The sequence below is a fragment of the Armigeres subalbatus genome, chromosome 1 (assembly GCF_024139115.2).
Source record: "Armigeres subalbatus isolate Guangzhou_Male chromosome 1, GZ_Asu_2, whole genome shotgun sequence".
Taxonomy (NCBI): Eukaryota; Metazoa; Arthropoda; class Insecta; order Diptera; family Culicidae; genus Armigeres; species Armigeres subalbatus.
This window is the reverse complement of record NC_085139.1, coordinates 301,575,080-301,598,401: the sequence shown is the minus strand read 5'-3', so window position 1 is coordinate 301,598,401 and position 23,322 is coordinate 301,575,080. Positions and strand designations below refer to the sequence as shown.

General features: G+C 42.6%; 2 protein-coding genes across 4 annotated transcripts in view; one reads left to right on the top strand and one right to left on the bottom strand.

Annotated features, from left to right (window-relative positions):
• Nucleotides 1–1,753: 1,753 nt before the first annotated feature.
• Nucleotides 1,754–22,680, top strand: LOC134207817 (DEAD box protein 52 homolog). 3 transcript variants are annotated; one of them, XM_062683755.1, is made up of 4 exons: nt 1,754–1,958; nt 2,029–3,739; nt 22,340–22,429; nt 22,539–22,669. In XM_062683755.1, the coding sequence occupies exons 1-3, from the start codon at nt 1,875–1,877 to the stop codon at nt 22,399–22,401; spliced, it is 1,857 nt and encodes a 618-aa protein (XP_062539739.1). In that variant the 5' UTR covers nt 1,754–1,874; the 3' UTR covers nt 22,402–22,429; nt 22,539–22,669. The 3 variants fall into 3 exon arrangements, with proteins under 3 accessions (XP_062539739.1, XP_062539741.1, XP_062539740.1); XM_062683757.1 differs by lacking the exon at nt 22,340–22,429 and having other exon boundaries at nt 22,539–22,680; XM_062683756.1 differs by lacking the exons at nt 22,340–22,429; nt 22,539–22,669 and having other exon boundaries at nt 2,029–3,781.
• The window catches only part of LOC134207820 (protein halfway-like), a 33,636-nt gene continuing 14,287 nt past the window's right edge, over nt 3,974–23,322 (bottom strand). Inside the window, exons 2-4 of the mRNA XM_062683759.1 lie at nt 5,128–5,948; nt 4,733–5,069; nt 3,974–4,667 (exon numbers count right to left, since the gene is read on the bottom strand). Coding sequence (XP_062539743.1) covers nt 4,125–4,667; nt 4,733–5,069; nt 5,128–5,948 — 1,701 coding nt within the window. The 3' untranslated portion in view covers nt 3,974–4,124. The remainder of the gene's footprint in view (nt 4,668–4,732; nt 5,070–5,127; nt 5,949–23,322) is intronic.

The following is a 23,322-nucleotide window of genomic DNA, read 5'->3' as shown; positions in this document are numbered from 1 at the left end:
GCGCATGTTGTCAAAGCAAATCAATATCGCACGTGTAAAACATATGACATCGCTCATTCAAAACTCTGCATTTGTTTATAAACAAACCACACGATATTAACGTGTAAAACAAATAGAATTCTGTTGCTTGACTTGTCAGAGTCACTTGTTAGATATGTGATATCGAAATGTATTCGTGTTGAATTTCGTTTGTTATAACAAGTGAATTTCGTGTTTTCTTTCATATTTAAATGATAATGATGATTGCATATCCGTCCGGAATCCGATTTCCGTCAGCGGATCGAAATCCATTTCGAAAAACAGTTTTCATAACTTCAACTATTATTTGATTAGCCGTCTCTCGTTGGTTTTCGAAACTATGATGGAAATCGCATTCCGAACGGATAGAATAAAATTCGAACAAGTGTGATTAAAATGTAGGTGATTGTATTTATTATGTTAAGAAATGCTGAACCACACCAACCAGCATTAACGAACTGAGGCCGAAGAGTTTGTTCTAGGACAGGTAAGTGCTTTCATCTTCCGAAATCTGCAACCAATGAATAAGATTCTCATCATCTACACAGATCACCAAGAAATTCAAAGGATTGCTGCCGGAAAACGTGATCGGTTCGGTGCTGATGCCTACCAATAACAGGAAGGGAGGAGAACATGGAATAAATAAGAAAATGCACCAAGTTAGTATGCTCCGATTCGATTCAACACCAACGAGGAGCCACAGCAGGTCAGCCAGTTTTCCCAGAGCAAGAAAATCAATTTTGAAATATTTATATAAGTATATAAAAAAATAATAAAATATTCAACTTACTTCTGTATTGTTATTGGTTTTCAACCGTATAATAGAAATCGCATTCCGAATGGATCAAATGAAATAAAAACAAATTATTTAAAGAAAAAAAAATCTACATTTTTTTACGGTTTTAAACTATATAGAATAAAAAGATTTCGAGAACTTCTTTGTACATAGACAGCAGTTTAGTTTAAATTTGGTAAACTTCACTTTTTTCGTCTATTTATGTGCGAAGTTGCTTGTTCCACAGATGCCGCAATGTCTTGTGCCCTTTGGGTCACTGAACAGTGAAATGCCTCATCCTTCCACCACCGCTTTATAACCATTATAGAAACACGAGTATATTTCTTCATAAATAATATTCAAACATAGTATTTTTCTTATTTATTGAGTGGAATTTAATATAAAACTATAGTTCACTATCGCTGATAGCTGAAAATTGTCACAACCTTTTCGAAACATGCATGAACATGTGCGACTTTATTGGAATGATGACAATTGGAGAATCATCAGAATCCATACCTAAATTCGTTTCAATTGATTCATAACATATTTAAGATAAACATATGACATCGTGGTGTATCAAGTATGGAATTTTCTATAAACATTGTCATTTAAACTGAGTTTGTAAAGAACATCGCAGTGATGTGAAATACATTAGACTTGATGGTGTAACTTGGAATGAAATATCAACATTTTGAAACATACGAGTCGTACGTGTATTTGTTATGGGTCTTCATGGATATGCATATCATATCGTGGTGTATCAATAATGAATTCAGATACTAACTTTGTCATTTGAAATAAGAATGTCAAGAACATCATAGTGATGTGGATTACACTAGACTTCATGGTGTCAGCTTATTGAAAATATCCATATTCCGAAAAACATGAATCGAACGTGTATTTTTTTATCAGTGTACGCCCGTGATCTATGATTTGACTTTTCGGTCTCATGCAAATCAAAACAAAATTTAATCGTTGACCGCGGGCTTTGAAAACATTCGCATGCACGTGTGATGAATGATTCAAAATTTAAAATAATTTAATTTAAAACAAAACTGATGTAGATTTGCTGTTCGAAATGGATACCAGTGATTTATTCCGCAAGCTGACATGTGGTGCAAAGTTTTCTTCCAAAAATAATCCATCGCTGCTGAAGCGAAAGGTTCGTGTGCTGCTATCTCGCAGTAGGGGTAACGATTGTGTTTGATTTTGGTTTCTGTACCCATTCGCAGCGCACGGAATCCACTCCGAAGGCCACGGAAGTCGAATCACTTGCCGAGGTGAAGTTGGAGATCAAAGAAGAGGAGGAAGGCGCCTCTGTAGCGGATTCGGTTCCGCTGTTTTCGCACAGTCCGCTGGTGCTTAGCGAGGATGATATCAAGGAGGAAATTAAAAGCGAGGATGACGAGGAGTTCACCGGTGATGATTCGGAACGTAAACGCGTTCGCCTGATGTCACCGGAGAAACGTGAACGGTACCGTCAGTTCAAGGTGAATCGATTGCGCAATTTGCATCAGATCAAGGTTAAGAAGGGGGCGAAGGTGACGGTTCCGGATCCGATTGAGCAGTTCCGTGAATTGGCCGAGAAGTATAATGTGTCCAATCAGTTGATAAAAAACATTGAAGATTGTGGCTATAAAGCGCCTACTCCAGTGCAGATGCAGGCGATACCGGTTCTGCTGGAGGGTCATCCGCTGCATGCCTGTGCCCCGACCGGGTCGGGGAAGACGGCCGCCTTCTTGATTCCTATAATTCACCACCTGAAGAAGCCAATGAAATGCGGCTTCCGGGCGCTGGTGGTGTGCCCTACGAGAGAACTGGCGAAGCAGACACAGCGAGAAGCGCTCCGGTTATGCGAGGAGATTAATTTGAGGACCCACGTGATTACGAAAGTTGATGAGACTACCACGGATTATGGGTTGGAAAGTAGGAAGCACTACGATATTTTGGTTACGACTCCGAACAGGATCTGCTTCCTGGCAAACCGCGAGCCTCCGTTGATAGATTTAAGCAATATTCAGTACGTTGTTGTGGATGAGGCGGATAAGTTGTTTGAGGAGTCGAAGAACAGTTTCCGAGACCAATTGGATTCAATTATGAATGCCTGCACAAATCCTTGCAAGGTAGTGGCATTTTTCAGTGCAACAATCACGAAAGAAGTTACTGCCTGGGCCAGTGAAAATATGTCTAATAGGGTGCGATTTTCAGTTGGGGTAGCAAACATGGCAGTGGATTTGGTGGAGCAAGAGTTATTGTTTGTTGGAAGCGAGAGTGGTAAGTTGTTGGCTTTCCGAGAGATGGTTCACAAGGGATTGACGCCGCCGGTTCTTGTTTTTGTGCAAAGCAAGGATCGCGCCCAGCAATTGTTTACGGAGTTGATCTATGACGGTTTGAATGCGGATGTGATCCACGCTGATCGGAGTCAAAGGGAGCGAGATAATGTGGTGCGGTCTTTCCGGGAGGGGAAGATATGGATTTTGATTTGTACAGAGCTAATGAGTCGAGGAATTGACTTTAAGGGGGTGAATCTAGTGGTGAACTACGATTTCCCTCCTTCCACGATTAGCTACGTCCACAGAATCGGTCGAACGGGACGTGCTGGCAGACGCGGTAAAGCGGTCACCTATTTCACCAAGGATGATACGGTCAACCTGCGGAGCATAGCCCAGCTGATCAAGCAATCGGGTGGAACTGTGCCGGAGTACATGCTGAAGCTAAGGAAAAGTTCGAAACGGGAGAGGAAGAAGCTGGAACAGAAGGCACCCAAGCGGGCGGCCATCCGAACGCTGCCGGCTTTCGAAATGCAGGAGCGTGCCAAGAAAAGGAAGCTGATCGCCAAATCTAAAGCAAAGAAGAAGTTAGGAGAAGATCGAGTTCACAACGGTCATAGCCACAGCCACAACGGTCAGGGGAAGAATCATACACAAAAGAAGGCGAAGAAAGGTAAGCTAGTTAAACAATAAAATACGTCTTTGTTTATTCGAACCTGTTCAAAAAGTTATTCTACTAAAGATTCTTCGAATTCTTGTTTCGTTCTGCCATCTGATGCTAAACAAGCGTTATATTTGGTTGCTTATTAACGTATCGTTTATCAGAACAAAGAGCCTCCGCTTTCTCCGTTATGGATAACATTAAGGTCAGTTCTTTCAATTATTATAGTTGCTCCAAAACACGTAATTTGGCTACACTAATCAGTTAGTTTACTGAAGATTCTTCGAAATCTTGTTATCGATCAATACGCTTCAAAAGTTCAATCACAGACGGTACAAGGCACTTTGAGATTTACCTAATCAGAGAGATAGAGAGGCACTTCCATACGGTCGCGAACTCACTCGCACAGACAGTCGCACGGCAGCTTGGGCATTTTGTTCGCCGGCCACGGAAGGTAACCGGCCGTCTTGAACACCCAGTAGTCGTACGACACTTTGCCGATCAGTGCGATCAGCAGAATGATTTCCGTCGCAATCAGATAGTAGATGTAGTCGGTCCAGTCGTGCTGCGACTGGCACAGTTTGCTCTCCTGGATCTGCACGACCTTGGTCAGGTGCGTGTTTCCTTCGCAGTAGATCTGGTCGTGATCAAACACCTGGGCCTTCTTACTGAGGAGCCAATTTTTTAGGTTTTTCGCCGCGGTACAGTCACATATCATAGGGTTTCCCTCGAGGAACATGTACGATCCGAGATCCAGACTGGATCGGAACTGGTAGGTTTGGATGGTTTTTAGTTTGTTCCATCGAATCGAAAAAACGGTGAACCGGGATATGAAGTCCGTTCCTTCCAGGTCGCTTAGCGAGGCGATCTGGTTGTTGTCCGCATACAAACGTTGCAGAGTGCTGTAGGATTTTCCGATCAATGCCTTCAAACTGGTTATCTGCAATTGAAGAATTTGTGTTAGGACAAACGACTGCTTTCGTTGAGTGCAATCTTGCAACTTACATTGTTATTAGACACGTTCAGCGTGACCGTATCCGGGGGAAGATGCTCCGGAAAGTCCATCAATCCCAACGCGGAGCAGTCCACTTGGGCGGTAAACGTTTTGCGATCGGTGTTGTTCAGATCAAAGTTGAGGCGCTCCAGCGCGCAGGTGCAATTCGTGGGACAGTCATTCTGAATACGTTGGCTCAGGAGAAGCTGAGGCAGAGGAATGAAGTCCGTCGAATCGAACCAGTTGAAGGTTCGGTTCGTAAGGCAGAATGTGGAGGTTTCGTCGACAAACTTGATGCCCTCCTTGAGCGATTCCAGTACGGATTTGCACAACATTCCGCTGTTGCCTCTGAAAAGATAGAACGGGAAATTTAAAAAATCGAACTTTCCATAACACCCACCATTACCTAATATCCAGCGTCAAGTTGGCCCCCATGGACGGAATCGTCGACAGATTGTTATGGGAAATGTCCAACGATTTCAGATTGCGAAGCTCCTTCAGCGCCCTCGGTTCGATTTCGCTGATGTTGTTGTTGGAAATGTTGAAGCAAACTGGCGACGAGAAGCGCGTGAACGAAGTGCTAATCTTCCGGATCGAGCCATCGGTAAACGAAACGGACAGGAGCGTTTTGATGTACCGGTTGGACACGTTCAGCACCAGCTCCCGGACGGTGACGTTCCGCATGTGAATGTAGCGCCACGAGCTTCCTTCGGATCCACCATTGGAGGCGCACGCGATTGCTTTGTTGATGTCCGTCACGTTGCAGCAGTACATGGCTCCCGGGATGAGCGGATCGGGACTGCACTCGCACTCGTTGCTGCGATTGTGGCACAGTTCCGGGGCGGCATTGTAACAGCCGAGCTCGTTGGTGGGCGGAATCAGCGTCGTTGTGGTGGTAGGGACGGTCGTCGTCGAAGTGGTGGTGGTGGTGGTTGTTGTGGTGGAGGTCGTCGCTTCCGTGGTCGTTGTGGACGTAGACGTAGACGGGGTCGTTGTTGGCTCGGGTGTAGTGGAAGTAGTCGTACTTGACACGGTGGTGGACGTACTGCTGCTGATCGGTTCCGGAACAGCAGATGTAGCTGTTTCTGCGGAAGGGGTGGCAACTGACGGGGTCGTCATAATGGATTCAGTTGTTAGCGAGTTTAATCCAGGATGTTCGGCCACTATCCGGCATTGCACCACTGTTGAAGTGACCGTTAGAACGACCAACATCAGGTGGAACACCATCTGTTCGGGAAGAAAGAGAAGACGAACAAAGTCATAAATTTACATCAATTTGCAGTCGACCGATATCTAATGTGAAGAGAAGAGATGGTATCATAGCAGTGATGGCGTTGCTTGCGAAGTATGTTTGCAAAGCGGACATTAATTTTCCCATTATCGTCTGTCGTGTGGCTTTCCATGCATGCAGTGACCGGTGCGGCGTCAACCGTGTTTGCATAACTATTTAACGAGGCGATATTGCAATCATTGTTTTTTTGTCGTTGCTCTTGGGTGGGCTGGTCGTATCATTATTGTTAAGGCGGTATCATCCTGCTTCTTTCAACCCTCTCATGCTTGTGGAGTGAAGTAAAATGTGTGAAATACGACCTAATCACATTGCCAGCATTGCCTAAAGCGGTTCTCCACAATTTAGGCGCTCTACAATATTGTTCGTCGCGACATTTAAAAGCCTGATCATGTTTGTACCTATTTGTTATGATATTGAAGAGAATAATAAGACAGTTTGTATTAAGCACTAATATATCATGACTGTTCTTTTACCAGTAGTCAGAAAAAAAAAACTGAAAAACTAAATGTGACATACCTATATCCATTTTCTGCTAGTAATTATGGCTTACTTCATTTGGCGATAGACATACAACATCTCCCTTTTTACCCTTCTTCTTACATCCTAAGAAGGGTATAAAGATCGCTTGAAAAACCGACTTTTTATCCGAGACTCGGAGACCCAAGTCATATATACCAATCAACTCAGCTCGACGAACTGAGCATGTGTATGTATGTGTGTGCGTGTGTGTGTTTCAAAAAATGTCACATCTAGATCTCAGCCGTCTGTGAACCGATTTGCATGATTTTATCGTTAAACGATAGCTATGCCTTTGCCATTGAACGCATTGAAATTTTTTTGCAATGGGGCATATAGTTTGCGAGATATTCGAGAAATACAAACATTAAGTGCAAAATAATGTTACATCAAGATCTCAGCCGTCTGTGGACCGATTTGAATGATTTGATCTTTAAACGGAAGCTATGCCTTTGCTATTGAATTGAATTTTTTGCAATCGGATATTTAGTTTCAGAGATATTCGTGAAATACGTGTGTGAGTGTGTGTGAGTCATCCTCTATCCCTCACCCATCTGGGGGCGTTGGTCAAGTAGTAATACGAATAATTTGATCAGATCTCGTGCTCCGTAATGGTGCCCTTTTTGTTACGAAGGCTAGTACAACAAAAAGGATGCACATCTGAAGCAAGAAAGGTTTCTTCAGGTAGTGCGGGGATGGGATGTACTAGTGGCTCATAACAGGTACAGCAAAACTTCACAAGGACGCCCTTATTCGTACTAACTACTCAGGGAGTAGAAGGTCGAGAAGAGCCACCGCTACTTACTAAAGCGTGAACCGGATATCTGGGACTCCCACAATATCCGCGGCAATAGCAGCAAACGATGCCCTGTACGTATTTAGTGTTAGATTTTATGAAATTACCAATCGATGAATCAATGATAGAAATAAAGAAAAAGTACTGGAACGTGCTCACCAATTAAATTTGTCCACGTTCGTCCAAGTTCTTCATTTAGCTGTCCATTTCTTCAATTTGGAAGGACCAGTGATATCCATAAAGGACCGCATGATGTTCTGAAGTTTTGCATTTCTCATCCTCCTTTGCTTCTACATGGAACCGTTATTGCAATTCCCAATTGCGGCAGATTTGGCAGCCCCAAAAGTATTTGTTGGGTTCGTCGTTTGTCGCTGATGCAGTCAAATAGATCCAGCTCAGCCATATGCGTTCACATAAAGTCACTCTTGGGTAAGAATTGACCATCCTGAATAACGCTTGCTACAAATAAATGAAGATTCATTTTTATCAGCGACTGTACGAAATTTTCTGAATCGTTCTACTTTCAAAGTTTACACACTCAGTTTTTATTTCTGCAGCTCGGCAAAAATCCGCACAGCCGTGCGCCAGCAAAATAAAAAAAACTGCTATATCGGCAAAAAAAGCGTTTGTTAGCTGAATTTCGGCAAATTATTTGCTGATTATCAGCAAGTTTGACAGAAATCTCGGCAAAAAACATGTTTGCTGGGGCACGGCTGTGCGGTTCTCGGTAAAAGTTCAACATTTTGCTGAGATCCCGGTGAAAAAAATTAAGTGTATACCATACAGTTAAGACGCATCAAGTATGCCAGAATTTCCAGTTCATTTTAAAAATAATCCAACATTTGAAAGTTCAAAAATAATTTCCTTTAGGAATAGTAATTATTATTATCTTTATTATTATTACTATCCATATTAAAGAGATTTCCAGCCCTGGGTTGGCTCATCTCTAAATAATAATTGTTTTACATCTAGAATCAGAGTTATACTCCTAGTATATTTCAAATATAAAATATAAACATTGTGTAAACAGGGTTTTACAGAAAAAAATGAATGAATTAGAGAAAAATAATGGAAAGTAAAACATTATAGCTTACGAGAAGAAAGAAGATGCAAATCATAAATATCGCAGGCAAGTTTGCATGCGAATGAGGCCTTTATAGCTGTATCGTCCAACGGGAATGACAATTTTGATTTCCAAACTTTAAATTTATATGTTTGATTTACCTGAAATTTCTCATCAGTAAAACCACGTATGAAACATGACGAGCCAAAAGTATCAATTATAGGTATTTTTACAACTATGAAAACATTAAATCCAACAAGTTTTTTTTTAAAGATGTTATGGCAATGCCATTGTTTTAAAATATTTACATCAGATTCTTTAATAAGAAACCGTTGTAGTGTAAAAACTTAATAAAGGCTCCGATGCATTCATTTTTTCAAAAGGTAAACAATTTTCATTTATTTGTAATCTAAAATTACTTAATCCTAAAATTCTACAACGTGTTCCAAAATATTCAGAATCAGGCTTTCAACATTTGGAAAATCTTCTTTTTATCCATCAATATCACATATAGACTTTTGGAAATCCAAGAATATTTATCTAAAAAGATTATGAATATATATCAATTGTCTGTTACTCTCAGATATATGTATATTAATTATTAATTATTATTATTATGTCATGCGTGATCGTGATCGTCGACACTTTTTTATGCGGATTTCAATTAAATTGAAAAGCAAGCATATTGTGTGCTACTTAATTAATGTCGTTTTCGGTTATTGCTGGGTCGAACCTAGTTCTGCACCGGATCCGCTCTAACAGCTGTCAAAACGTTCGGTTATTCGTTCAGGTTGGATCGCGATCCGCACCAGATCCGACCCAAAATGAATGAGGTTCGCTCTGCCGATTTATCGAGATCCAACCTAGATTCACCAATACATTCGAACACAAACTGTCAAACTGGTGTTTATGTTTACGCTAAAGGAAAATGAAAACGTAAAAGACACGGATGGGTATTTGATTTTGTTTGTTTCATTTGTTAAATTTATCAATTTGGTTGCTGTCTTCCACGCAAAAATTGATTATTTTAATGTTCTGCTGTCTTCAAGTTTCTCTGATGGTAAATCGGGTTCAGATATTGACATATTTTTCGCTGATTACCTCAGATGGTAGCTCCATTATAAACAAAATGAGGGTTGAATATTTTGTTGAAAATGTGATTTATGAAATGCAGTGACGAGAAGGTAGCTGCTATTTGTTCACTATTACGTTGTGTATTCGTACATATACTTTAGGTATAATTGCTCTATTAATGGGAAAAAGCGTACCAGAGTATTTGCTGCTATGAAGTTATTTATACCAAAATGTTCTTACCATTATTTTATTCATTATTGCAGTTCTGTGCATAATTTGTTCAAGGTTACGGATTTGAAGAATATACACATAATGTATTAACCCTGGCATTAACCATTTATAAGGCTTTAGCAACTACGAATTGTGCATAATTTTTGAGTGGAAGAAAGGTTTTTAATTGTAATTCGTTAAAAAACCCACAAGACATATTTATTCTCATTGATATTTATTATGTTGAATCTACTGTTTAGATTTTGTAGTGAAAAATTATTTGCCTCTTTTGTATTTGTATTTGTATTTTTGTATTTTTAAATTTTTGGCTTTGCAGTTCTGACGAAATCGCAATTTATCCCAAAGGGTCCCCTCTGGGAAGAAAAATAGCAGAAAGAATACAAATAGCAAAAAAAATGCTGTTCAACTCTTGTACGATTTGATTCTTTGTTTTAAAATAAAAGGCACCAAATCTAAATAAATTTTGTATTGGATTCTTTACAAAGTGTTCCATATTTTCTTGATCTGTTCCATTTCAATGACATAATTGATAATTCAAATCTACTGTAACACAATTACTGTTACCATTAAAGCCATATAGAATCAGAATAATAGTTTATCAGGAAACACGGATTGGCAAAAATTCTTTCACGGCAAACCGCATTACCGTCGTCATTCATCATAAGCTCCTAATCACATTAATTTATTTCATTTTTTTTATTCCTTTATTTATTTGATAGGCACTCTGTGTTACTTAACCGCTACTGTGCCGAGATCTACTGTGGTATTCTGCAGCCAGAATCCACACAGAATCTATTTTTAGATTTTTCCATTATTCATTGTTGTTGTCGTTGCTGGTCCATCTCGTCGTGAGTCCATTGTGTTCGTTTTGTCCATGTCGTGTATCCAATGATCATTGCATTGTCCGGTTGCCATTTATCCGGGTAACGTTGGAGGAATGCCTCCGAGAAGAACAAGTTGTCAGTCGTCATCAGGCAGCCCTGACGGTGAGGCGTGCACCCCAATACGCCACCGCAAAGGCTGCGCGTCCGGCGACTGACGAGGGTTTTGGTGGAGGGGCTGGGAATCGAACCCATGACCATTCGCTTGAAAGGCGAACGTGTAGCCAACTACGCTTCGGGACCCCCCTACATTAATTTATAGATGGATTAATAATCATTTTAGTCATTAAACAATTAACAGAAGAAACGTCTGATTTCCCCCATAATTCATAAAACAAGAAAAAAAATAACTCTAATAAATAACAAAATTCAATAGATGAAATATGTCTGTTTCTGCCAGCTGATAAAAGTGCGAATTGTAAGCAAAACAGATGATAGGGCTTGAGTTCTCACTAATACCATCATACTGACTCGATCCCGATTCGTTTTTCGTTCGGTTATTCAGAGTCGGGGTCGGACCTGACCCAGGTTTAAAACCGAAAACGACATAAGACACCTGGATCTGAACGTTCACCAGTGACCGACAGCTCTCAAGAGAGTATATATTTGCGAATGGTTTCTAGATATTTAACCTACTGAAGGTATATTTACTTTTTTTGTTAGGCCAACATTTGTTTTTAATTTTATATTATTCTGATGTCCTAAAGTCCTTCGCCTTAACAATGCTATGGAGTTATTAAAATAAGGAATAAAAACAGATACATCAAATAAAACAACTAGCTAGCCTGGTATTAAAAGACCCATCGTATGGATGATCAAGATAAAATAATCAATTAAAACCAACAGTATACCTATACCATCAGTTCGTCATTACCCAAAAATTATGGTTCATTCAAAATAATTTTCCGTATAGACAGAAAAAATCGATATGTAAGAATATTTAAATAACATTGAACATATGAGATATTTTTTCTTGGAACTTAAAATACATAGAGTAAAGCCAGGTTTCTGTACATTACTTTAGAATTTTTGCTTTTTGAAATCTATATTTAATGTTTATATCAATATAAACCTAATTTATATAATTTAAGCTTGAAGATAATGCATGCGGAGGTCACGCTAAACCATGTGCATATAACATGGCACGAATACGAGTTTACAATTTGAAAAAAAGTAAAATTTTGCAAAGGTTTAATGGCGTTCTTCGAATTATGGCTTATGCAAACAAAATAATACCAACACATTTTCTATACATGTTTTGCCCTATAAAAAATAATAAAAGGAAACAAAGTGAATAAAAAGTACATTCTCTGAAAACGAATTAAATATGAAATAAAACATTGAATAAAAAATGATACTTAACGAGCTCCACAAGGTATATCCATATACACGGTGCAAGAATTAAACTCCAGATTATGTCGATTTAATCGATTCTTCTATGTCTCGGGTAAGTTGTAGTAACCGGAAGCTGCCACTGCTGGTGCCACGATGAGTTGTTGGTTGCTGCACTAAGGATGCATCCGGTGGGAGGACTGGGAACTGCTACCGGATTTGCTGCCAACTGCTGCTATCGCCGATACCGAGTTTTAGTTAAAGATGACGAACATGTTATAGGATCCTTTGCTGACGGTGACTCTGGCCAAGAAATATTGGACTAATATCGAATATCCTCTAGCTTTCTTATTTCATTTTTTTGGAGATTTGAACACGGATTTGACGGGAGGTTTTTTTTCCACGTCCATCAGCTACCACAGCACACTACGATCCTCTCAGAGATATTCGTTGGGGCAGCAGGGACCATGTCCAAGGGCTTGACGACCCCTCCCCAGCTGTCTGCGAGTCAGGGAGAACTGCCTAGGGCGTGGTGGGATTTAGCAGTGGGCTCTGCTAAAATCCCTCCCAAAAAACCACAAGTGCCCGTAAGCGGACTCTATCAAAGCGACTGTGTGCCGCTTCAAAAGCACAAGCCCAGGGAGGGAGTGCCAACTGGCATGTGGAGTGTCCCTACTTCGGTAGGGTAGTGCGTGAGCTGCGTTGGGAGGGGGGGCGTGATCGGTTTGTGCTGAGGCCGGGGTGTCATAGCGAGTCGCCGCCGCTATGGCAGCCTCGAAGCGCAGCAGAAGTCTGAGTATGGACTGCACATGCTAAGGTAAGAGTGTCGTAGCGTTGCTACCGCTATCGACACCTCGAGGCATGGCAGTGGAGTGTTAGAATAAGTTGTGGAGTGTACCTACTTCGGTAGGGTAGCGCGTGAGCTGCTTCGGCAGGGAGTGAGTGATCTGGTTGTGCTGAGGCAGGAGTGTCATAGCGTGTCTCCGCCGCTATTGTCACCTCAAAGCGCAGCAGAAGTCTGAGTATGGACTGCACATGCTGAGGCAGGAGTCGAGGTATCCCATCGACACCTCGAGGCATTGCAGTGGAGTGTTAGAGTGAGCACCTGAAAAAGGGTCACATGGAGCGAATGGTCTTTGGAGAAGCTGCTTCGGCGGCAGGGTAGCAGTGGGTTGTACCCACACACCTACAGTTGTGCACATGTGGTGCATGGGGAGTGTCCCTGCTTCGGCAGGGTAGCGTATGGTCTGCTTCGGCAGTGGTGTGATTGATCTGCTCGTGCTGAGGCAGAGTGTCGTAGCGCAATATCTGTAGGCCCAGGCAGTTACCTCGAGGCATGGCAGCGGAGCGTCCGGGAGAGCATCCAAGTAAGACTCAAATGGAGTGAATGGGGTGCGAGTCAGTCTCGCGTGGGACGAGTGCCTGTGTGAGCGATAATGAGTGAGTACGCTTAGTACTGCCGTCCCCCCAGAAGTAGTACTGGGAGGTAGTTCCTGGGGGAAACGATGGCGGAGCCCAAGGTCGGTATTACCGGTATGGTCGAGTCCGACACTCCAGTACACTTCCGTGTGGTAGTTTGGCAACTACAATGCACGTGTACTGGGTTAGTGTGTAAATGCATTCTCCCTTGTAAAAAAAAAAAAAAAAAAAAAAAAAAAAAAAAAAGAGATATTCGTGAAATACGAATCTTAAATGTATTTTCAGATAAGGTACACTGGGGGAAGTGGAAAAAGGGGGTAAGTGTAAAAATCGACTCGAAAAATTTCAATTGTACAGACTTTACAGTTTTTACCACACCATAACATTGTGCAAAAATATAGTTTACTGTTCACACTAATACTATGTTAAAATCTGTGTTATACTTACACTAACACAGTTTACGCTGAAGCAGTCATTTTAGGTTTCGCGAGAAGTTGATTTTTGCATTCATAAAATCAATTCTTACTTGCATAAATTGTTCCCTTTTCCGGTGATTTTGCACCACAGGTGACCATTGTACATAATACAATTAAACTAATCACATTCAATTAGTAGTGGTTTGTACCATGAAAGTAAATAATTTAAAGATTTTACACTTACCCCTGGTATCGAACACTGCGGGGGAAGTGGAAAATGTTCTGATCACGCAAATTTTTCCTTCCCTTCATGGTTTATTTCGATAGCTTTCATAGCTTAATATGTTCCTTCTTTGTTATCATTGTGATTTCAGTGGTGATTGGACTAACATACATAAGAAAACGCCTTATTAATCCACCTATCGGTATTGATGCCTTTCACATGTTTTACATATGAAAAAAATGTACGAGAAAGATAAAATAGCACTGATAGGTAAATATATTCCATAATACATATTCATTTATATTCATAACAAGTTTCGCCGTTGAATGCAATTTGTTGCGAACAAATCGGGTAGGGACAAGTGCATGAAAATAGGTGATAATTTTGTACGTGTATTGCGCACACACATACAAACAAACACACACACACCGACATAATATCAATTCGTTAAACTGAGTCGATAAGTTTATAACACTGTAAGTCCCATTCTCCCTCAAAAAAGTTCATCTTTGAGGCGAACATACAGATTTTACGTACACTTAGTGTTCGAGAAGGCTATTTCAAGCATTCCTTGGGGACCTATACCAGATTTTGTTCTTACACGGATTTTTTTACACGGCCGTGTAAAAAAAATCCCATACATAATTTTAGCAAAGTTGCTCCATTTTGCATGATTCGTCGAGAAATCATCAAACTTTTTTTTCACGGTTTTTCAAAATTGGAACTGTAAACTTTTTTTACACGGAACGCATCCCTCGTGTAAAAAAAGAATCGGGTGTATTCCTTTAATCCAATGAAATTATTCAACAAAAGATACTCAGAGCAATTACCGTCTTGATTTTAATCATATATCACTACTCATCACAATTGAAGGTCAAGATAATTTGGGTTTTCCACTTACCCCATTCCACTAGGTTAAGTGGAAAAATAACTCCCAAATTTCAAATATATTTTTATAAATTTCAAGCGGCTAAAATGGTATGAATTACCGCACAGTTGGTGCAAAATGGACTGTTTTTGGGAGCCCATAATGATTGAATGCATTTAGATCAGCGGTTTTCAACCTTTTTCTTGAGAGGTACCCCTTCGAACTTTTGCATTGAGGTACCCCCTCATGAAAGTAGGCTTCCACGTATCTTGTTGAGAGGCTTTGCATATTGAAAGGACACTGCAAAGCCTCTTGAAAGTACGCTTCCGAGCCTCTTGAAGATAGAATTCCGATCCTCTTGAAAAGAGCTGACCGAGCCTTTTGAAAGGAACATTTCGAGCCGCTTGAAAAGAAGCCTTTCAAAAGGAGGCTTCCGAGCCTCTTAAAAGTAGGCTTCCGGGCCTCTTAAAAGGAGGCTTCCGAGCCTCTTAAAAGGAGGCTTACGAGTCACTTAGAAGCAGGCTTTCGAGCCTTTTGTAAAGAGCTTTCTGAGTCTTTAGAAAAGAACCTTCCGAATCTCTTGAAAGGAGCCTTTTGAGCTTTTTGAAAGAAGGCTTCCGAGCCTCTTGAAAAGAGGCTTTCAGGCTTCTTAACACGAGGCTTTCGGGTTTCTTGAAAGCAGGCTTCCGAGCGTCTTGATAAAAGGCTTCTGAACCTCTTGTAGAGAAGCTTCGTAGACTCTTCAAAGGAGCTTTCCGAGCCTTTGGAAAAGAGCTTTCCTAGCCTTTGGAAAGGAAGATTCCAGGCCTCTTGAAATGAGGCTTCCAGGCCTCTTGAAAGGAGGCTTCCAGGCCTCTTGAAAGGAGGCTTCCAGGCCTCTTGGAAGGAGGCTTCCAGGCCTCTTGAAAGGAGGCTTCCAGGCCTCTTGAAAGGAGGCTTCCAGGCCTCTTGAAAGGAGGCTTCCAGGCCTCTTGAAAGGAGGCTTTCAGGCCTCTTGAAAGGAGGCTTCCAGGCCTCTTGAAAGGAGGCTTCCAGGCCTCTTGAAAGGAGGCTTCCAGGCCTCTTGAAAGGAGGCTTCCAGGCCTCTTGAAAGGAGGCTTCCAGGGCTCTTGAAAGGAGGCTTCCAGGCCTCTTGGAAGGAGGCTTCCAGGCCTCTTGGAAGGAGGCTTCCAGGCCTCTTGGAAGGAGGCTTCCAGGCCTCTTGAAAGGAGGCTTCCAGGCCTCTTGGAAGGAGGTTTCCAGGCCTCTTGAGAGGAGGTTTCCAGGCCTCTTGAAAGGAGGTTTCCAGGCCTCTTGAAAGGAGGTTTCCAAGCTTCCGAACCTTTTGAAAAAAGGCTTCTGAACAACTTGAAAGGAGTCCTCCGTCCGAGCCTTTTGTAAGGAAGCCTTCGAGCTGCTTGGAAGAAATCTGTTCTGGTTGTAGAGGGCAGGATTCTATTGGAATCGCCATGCATATTATGTATTTACAAAACCAAGTTTTGAAATAAAAAAACACACAATTATCAAAACTTTATCAATAAATTTTGATTGGAATTGTAATTCGTCCGCCATTACGAATTTTTGTTCGAGGTACCCCCTAGGGCCAGCAAAGGTAACCCCAGGGGTACATGTACCCCAGGTTGAGAACCGCTGATTTAGATCATTTAAATTGGTTTTACAATAATTTGAACATTAACTATCGATTTTTCCTTTTCCACTTCCCCCAGTGTACCTTAACTAACAAAATAATGTCACATAATCAACTCAGCCGTATGTGATCCGATTTGTACGCTTTCATTTTTATATGAAAGCTATGGCTTCGCGATAGAACACATTATTTTTTTCTACAATCAGATATTGGGTTCCAAAGATATCTGTGAAATACGAACATAAACCATTAGACGTATTTTGTTCACAACATTGGCAAAATAATATCACATCATGATCTCAGCTGTCTGCGGACCGATTTGTACAATTTTATGTTTAAATGGAAAGTATGTCTGTGCCATTGAACGCGTTGATTTTTTCTCCAATCGGATATTTGGTCCCAGAGATATGTGAGAAATACGAACATGAAGCGTATTTCCAGAAAACTAACAAAATAATGTCACATCAAGATCTCAGCCGTCAGTGGACCGATTTGCATGCTTTTATCTTTAAACGAAAGCTATGGCTTTACCATTGAACCACTATTTTTTTACCCTTCTTACACCCTAAGAAGGGTATTAAGATCACTTGAAAAATCGACTTTTTATCCGAGACTCGGAGACCCAAGTCATATATACCAATCAACTCAGCTCGACGAACTGAGCATGTGTATGTATGTGTGTGTGCGTGTGTGCGTGTGTGCGTGTGTGCTAATGCCACATAAACTAACTAACGAAAACTAACAAAATAATGCCACATAATGATCTCAACCGTCTGTGATCCGATTTGCACGCTTTCATTTTTGTACGAAAGCTATGGCTTCGCGATAGCACCCATTAATTTTTTTTTCCAGTCAGATATTGGGTTCCAGAGATATCTGTGAAATACGAACATAAAGCGAACATAAAGCGGCACGGCAAATGCTGGGTAAAGCGTACCATTGGTACTTCGCGTACCTGAAGGAATAAAATAGGTAATTGAAGGAATAAAATAGGTAATTACCCAGCAACTCCTATCCCTACCTCCCCGCGGTGCTGGCCGGGATACGAGCAACCTTAGGGAAGATCGGGTAACCAACCCCGGTGGGAACTATGGTCGTATGCTGACAGGGAAGGGGGGGTTTGCTCCTCTCCGGATCGTAGCGCTGCAGGAGGTTTGTTGGAAGGGATCAATGGTGCGAACGTTTAGAGGTAATCATAACATCTACCAGAGCTGCGGCAACACACACGAGCTGGGAACAGCTTTCATAGTGATGGGCGATATGCAAAGGCGCGTGATCGGGTGGTGGCCGATCAATGAAAGAATGTGCAGGTTGAGGATCAAAGGCCGGTTCTTCAACTTCAGCATAATCAACGTCCATAGCCCACACTCCGGAAGCACTGATGATGATAAGGACGCATTCTACGCGCAGCTGGAACGTGAGTACGACAGCTGCCCGAGCCACGACGTCAAAATCATCATAGGAGATTTGAACGCTCAGGTTGGCCAAGAAGAGGAGTTTAGACCGACTATTGGAAAGTTCAGCGCTCACCGGCTGACGAACGAAAACGGCCTACGACTAATTGATTTCGCCGCCTCCAAGAATATGGCCATTCGTAGCACCTACTTCCAACACAGCCTCCCGTATCGGTACACCTGGAGATCACCACTGCAGACAGAATCACAAATCGACCACGTTCTGATTGATGGACGGCACTTCTCCGACATTATCGACGTCAGGACATATCGTGGCGCTAACATCGACTCTGACCACTATCTGGTGATGGTGAAACTGCGCCCAAAACTATCCGTCATCAACAATGTTCGGTACCGACGACCGCCGCGGTACGACCTAGAGCGACTGAAGCAACCTGATGTCGCCACTGCATACGCGCAGCATCTCGAGGCAGCGTTGCCGGAAGAGGGTGAGCTCGATGGGGCCCCTCTTGAGGACTGCTGGAGTACAGTCAAAGCAGCCATTAACGACGCAGCGGAGAACAACGTCGGGTATATGGGTCGAAGTCGACGGAACGATTGGTTCGACGAAGAGTGCAGACAGATTCTGGAGGAGAAGGACGCAGCGCGGGCGGTCGCGCTGCAGCAAGGTACGCGGCAGAACGTGGAACGTTATAGACGGAAGCGGAGACAGCAGACCCGCCTTTTTCAGGAGAAGAAACGCCGCCTGGAAGAAGCGGAGTGCGAGGAGATGGAACAGCTGTGCCGTTCTCAAGATACACGCAAGTTCTATCAGAAGCTCAACGCATCCCGCACAGGCTTCGTGCCGCGAGCCGAAATGTGCCGGGATAAGGATGGGAGCATCTTGACGGACGAACGTGTGGTGATCGAAAGGTGGAAACAGCACTACGAGGAACATCTGAATGGCGCTGAGAGTACAGGCAGTGAAAGTCAAGGCAGCGGAGGAGATGACTACGTCAGTTCAGCGGACGATGGAAGCCAACCAGCCCCCACCTTGAGGGAAGTTAAGGATGCCATTCAACAACTAAAGACCAATAAAGCAGCTGGTAAGGATGGTATCGGAGCTGAGCTCATCAAGATGGGCCCGGAAAAGCTGGCCACTTGCCTGCACAAACTGATAGTCAGAATCTGGGAAACCGAACAGCTACCGGAGGAGTGGAAGGAAGGGTTATATGCCCCATCTACAAGAAAGGTGACAAACTGGAGTGTGAGAACTTTCGAGCGATCACCATCCTTAATGCCGCCTACAAAGTGATATCCCAGATCATCTTCCGTCGTCTGTCACCATTAGTGAACGAGTTCGTGGGAAGTTATCAAGCCGGCTTCGTTGACGGCCGCTCGACAACGGACCAGATCTTTACTGTACGGCAAATCCTTCAAAAATGCCGTGAATACCAGGTCCCAACGCACCATCTGTTCGTTGATTTCAAGGCGGCATACGACAGTATAGACCGCGTAGAGCTATGGAAAATTATGGACGAGAACAGCTTCCCTGGGAAGCTTACCAGACTGATCAAAGCAACGGTGGATGGTGTGCAAAACTGTGTGAAGATTTCGGGCGAACACTCCAGTTCGTTCGAATCGCGCCGGGGACTAAGACAAGGTGATGGACTTTCGTGCCTGTTGTTCAATATTGCGCTAGAAGGTGTCATGCGGAGAGCCGGGTGTAACAGCCGGGGTACGATTTTCAACAGATCCAGCCAATTTATTTGCTTCGCGGATGACATGGACATTGTCGGCCGAACATTTGCAAAGGTGGCAGAACTGTACACCCGCCTGAAACGTGAAGCAACAAAAGTTGGACTGGTGGTGAATGCGTCAAAGACAAAGTACATGCTTGTGGGCGGAACCGAGCGCGACAGGGCCCGCCTGGGAAGCAGTGTTACGATAGACGGGGATACCTTCGAGGTGGTCGAGGAATTCGTCTACCTCGGATCCTTGCTAACGGCTGACAACAACGTTAGTCGTGAAATACGAAGGCGCATCATCTGTGGAAGTCGGGCCTACTACGGGCTCCAGAAGAAACTGCGGTCGAAAAAGATTCGCCACCGCACCAAATGTGTCATGTACAAGACGTTAATAAGACCGGTAGTCCTCTACGGACATGACACATGGACAATGCTCGAGGAGGACTTGCAAGCACTCGGAGTATTCGAGAGACGGGTGCTTAGGACCATCTTTGGCGGTGTGCAAGAAGACGGTGTGTGGCGGCGAAGAATGAACCATGAGCTCGCCCAACTCTACGGCGAACCCAGTATCCAGAAGGTAGCTAAAGCCGGAAGGGTACGATGGGCAGGACATGTTGCAAGAATGCCGGACAGCAACCCTGCAAAGATGGTGTTCGCTTCCGATTCGGCAGGTACGAGACGGCGTGGAGCGCAGCGAGCGAGATGGGCAGACCAGGTGCAGAACGACTTGGCGAGCGTGGGGCGCATTCGAGGATGGAGAGATGCGGCCTCGAACCGTGCATTGTGGCGTCAAATTGTTGATTCAGTGTTATCTATTTAGATGTTAACTAAATAAATGAATGAACGAACATAAAGCATTAGACGTATTTTGTTCCCAACTGTTGCAACAAGCACCTCGAGAAAATTGGCAACACAGTCGGCTGAGCGCCAGGCGGCAAGCGGCCAGTCTATGAGTAGGGAGCTCTAGATGGAACGTCAACGATGAGAAATGACAGGTCAATGTCAATCTACCTCACGTGCAATAAGGTGTTTGGTTTGATAAATATATTGTTAATTTCTAAATAATTTGTTATTGCTACCTACGACTAAACTTACATACTAGCTTAATCTTATAACTGTACAGCTAGGAAAGGTAATTGTATTATAAATTATACTATGAACATGCAATATAGCCTAATTATAACTATTCAGGGTCATACTTAACCACACTCAATAGAGCAGTTGAATGCTGACCTGAAAGGCCATTCAAAATAAAGCGTCACTGAAATGTGAGTAACTGATTAGAATTGTAAACTAAACTAAACTAAGATGAACTACGTATTTACAGATTTGAAGCTCATAAACACGTAAAATATAGCTGTTCAAATATCGGTGCGGTCTTTCAATTCTCAGCGATTCAACACCAACATTTGCAAAATAATGTCGCATCAAGATCTCAGCTGTCTGTAACCCGATTTGCATGATTTTATCTTTAAACGAAAGCTATGTCTTTGCCATTGAACGCTTTAAAATGTTTTTGTAATCGGACATTTAGCTTCCGAGATATCTGTGAAGTACGAACATGAGGCATATTTTTAGAAAACTAATAAAAAATGGCCACATCAATATCTCAGCCATCTATGGTTCGATTTGAACTCGTTCGGGCTTCAATGGTTGCAAATCATCGGGCTTGGTTGCAAATCAAATCTGCAGCCTTTGTGCATTTTTTTTGAAAATTAAAAAAAATCCAATGATATCCCTTTTTACCCTTCTTACACCCTAAGAAGGGTATAAAGATCACTTGAAAAACCGACTTTTTATCCGAGGCCAATCAACTCAGCTCGACGAACTGAGCACATGTATGTATGTGTGTGTGTGCGTGTGTGCGTTACAAAAATGTCACATCAAGATCTCAGCCGTCCGTGGACCGATTTGCACGATTTTAACACTAAACGAAAGCTATGACTTTGTCATTGTACAAGTTCATTTTTTTTTGCAATCGGACAATCGGATTGGTTCCAGAGATATGTGAGAAATACGAACATGAAGTGTATTTTCAGAAAACTAACAAAATAATGTCACATAATGGTTACAAAATAATGGTCACAGCCGTCTGTAAACCAATTTGCATGATTTTATCTTTAAACGAAAGCTATGACTTTGCCATTGAACCCATTGTATTTTGTTTTTGCAATTAGACATTGGGTTCCGGAGATATCTCTGAAATACGAACATAAAGCATTAGACGTATCAACTTCACACATTGGTAAAATATGTCGCATCAAGATCTCAGTCGTCCTTGGACCGATTTGTGCGATTTTTTCTTTAAACGAAAGCTATGTTTTTGTCATTGGACTCATTAATTTTTTTCTGCAATTGGAAATTCGGTTTCAGAGATATCTGTGAAATACGAATATGAGACATATTTCAGACTACTAATGAAGAATTGTCACACCAATATCTCAGCCGTCTATTACCCGATTTGAACTCTTTTGGGCTTAAACAGAAGCTGTAATATTGCCATTTGAGGCGGCAAATCAAATCTGCAGTCTTTTGTATTTTTTCAAAATTGTTAAATTTCCAGAAATATCCTTTCATTTATTTTGAAATCGATAAAAGCATGATAATATCAGTTATTTTATATTCAATTGAAGGTCATATGCATAGAAATTGTAATATGCACTGGGCACACACAACCATTCAAAAGTGTAAGAAGGGTTGCGTTCACTGTAGGTGGATTAAGTCGGGTTTTTTTTAAAGAGATCATACGAGGCCAGCCAAGCCAGCCAAGGAGCCCACGTTGTCTTTCTTCTTGTCTTTGAATTATAGTTGGAGCATTTTCAACAACAGGTAGGGGAACGGTTCGGCATTTCATCCCATAGCTCCTATTTCCATCCCATCAAAAACAAAGCAATAAAAAGGAATTTGGTTTGTTTCTTATTATTATTTATTTATTCAGACTAGGGCCGAAGTGGCCTGCGCGGTATATAAGAGTCTTCTCCATTCTGCTCGGTCCATGGATACACGTCGCCAACCACGCAGTCTACGGAGGGTCCGTAAGTTATCTTCCACCTGATCGATCCACCTTGCCCGCTGCCCACCTCGCCTTCTTGTGCCCATCGGGTCGTTGTCGAAAACCATTTTCACCGGGTTACTGTCCGACATTCTGGCTACGTGCCCGGCCCACTGCGGTGGATTTTTGCAGTGGGAACGATAGATGGTTCTCCCAGCAGCTCATGCAACTCGTGGTTCATTCGCCTCCTCCACGTACCGTCCACCATCTGTACCCCACCATAGATGGTACACAGCACTTTCCTTTCGAAAACTCCAAGTGCCCGTTGGTCCTCCACGAGCATCGTCCAGGTTTCGTGTCCGCAGAGGACTACCGGTCTAATGAGCGTTTTATAGATTGTCAGTTTGGTACGGCGACGAACTCTATTCGATCGGAGCGTCTTGCGGAGTCCAAAGTACCAACGATTTGCAGCCACTATGCGTCTCCGAATTTCTCTGCTCTTCAGCAGTCACCAGTGAGCCCAAGTACACAAATTCATCTACCACCTCGATTTCGTCACCACCGATGCAAACTCGCGGTGGCTGGCTCACATTGTCTTCTCTTCAACCTCTTCCTATCATGTACTTCGTTTTCGACGTGTTGATGACTAGTCCGATCCGCTTGGCTTCCCTCGAAGTTACGTGCCATAATATCTATGTCGTCGGCGAAGCCAAATAGCTGGACGGACTTA

Bases quoted from the DNA above. Each gene is read 5' to 3' on its own strand.
- LOC134207817 (XM_062683755.1), top strand. From the start codon at position 1,875: ATGGATACCAGTGATTTATTCCGCAAGCTGACATGTGGTGCAAAGTTT. The intron at 1,959-2,028 runs GTTCGTGTGCTG...ACCCATTCGCAG, and splicing joins CATCGCTGCTGAAGCGAAAG to CGCACGGAATCCACTCCGAA. The intron at 3,740-22,339 runs GTAAGCTAGTTA...TTTTTTTTAAAG, and splicing joins ACAAAAGAAGGCGAAGAAAG to AGATCATACGAGGCCAGCCA.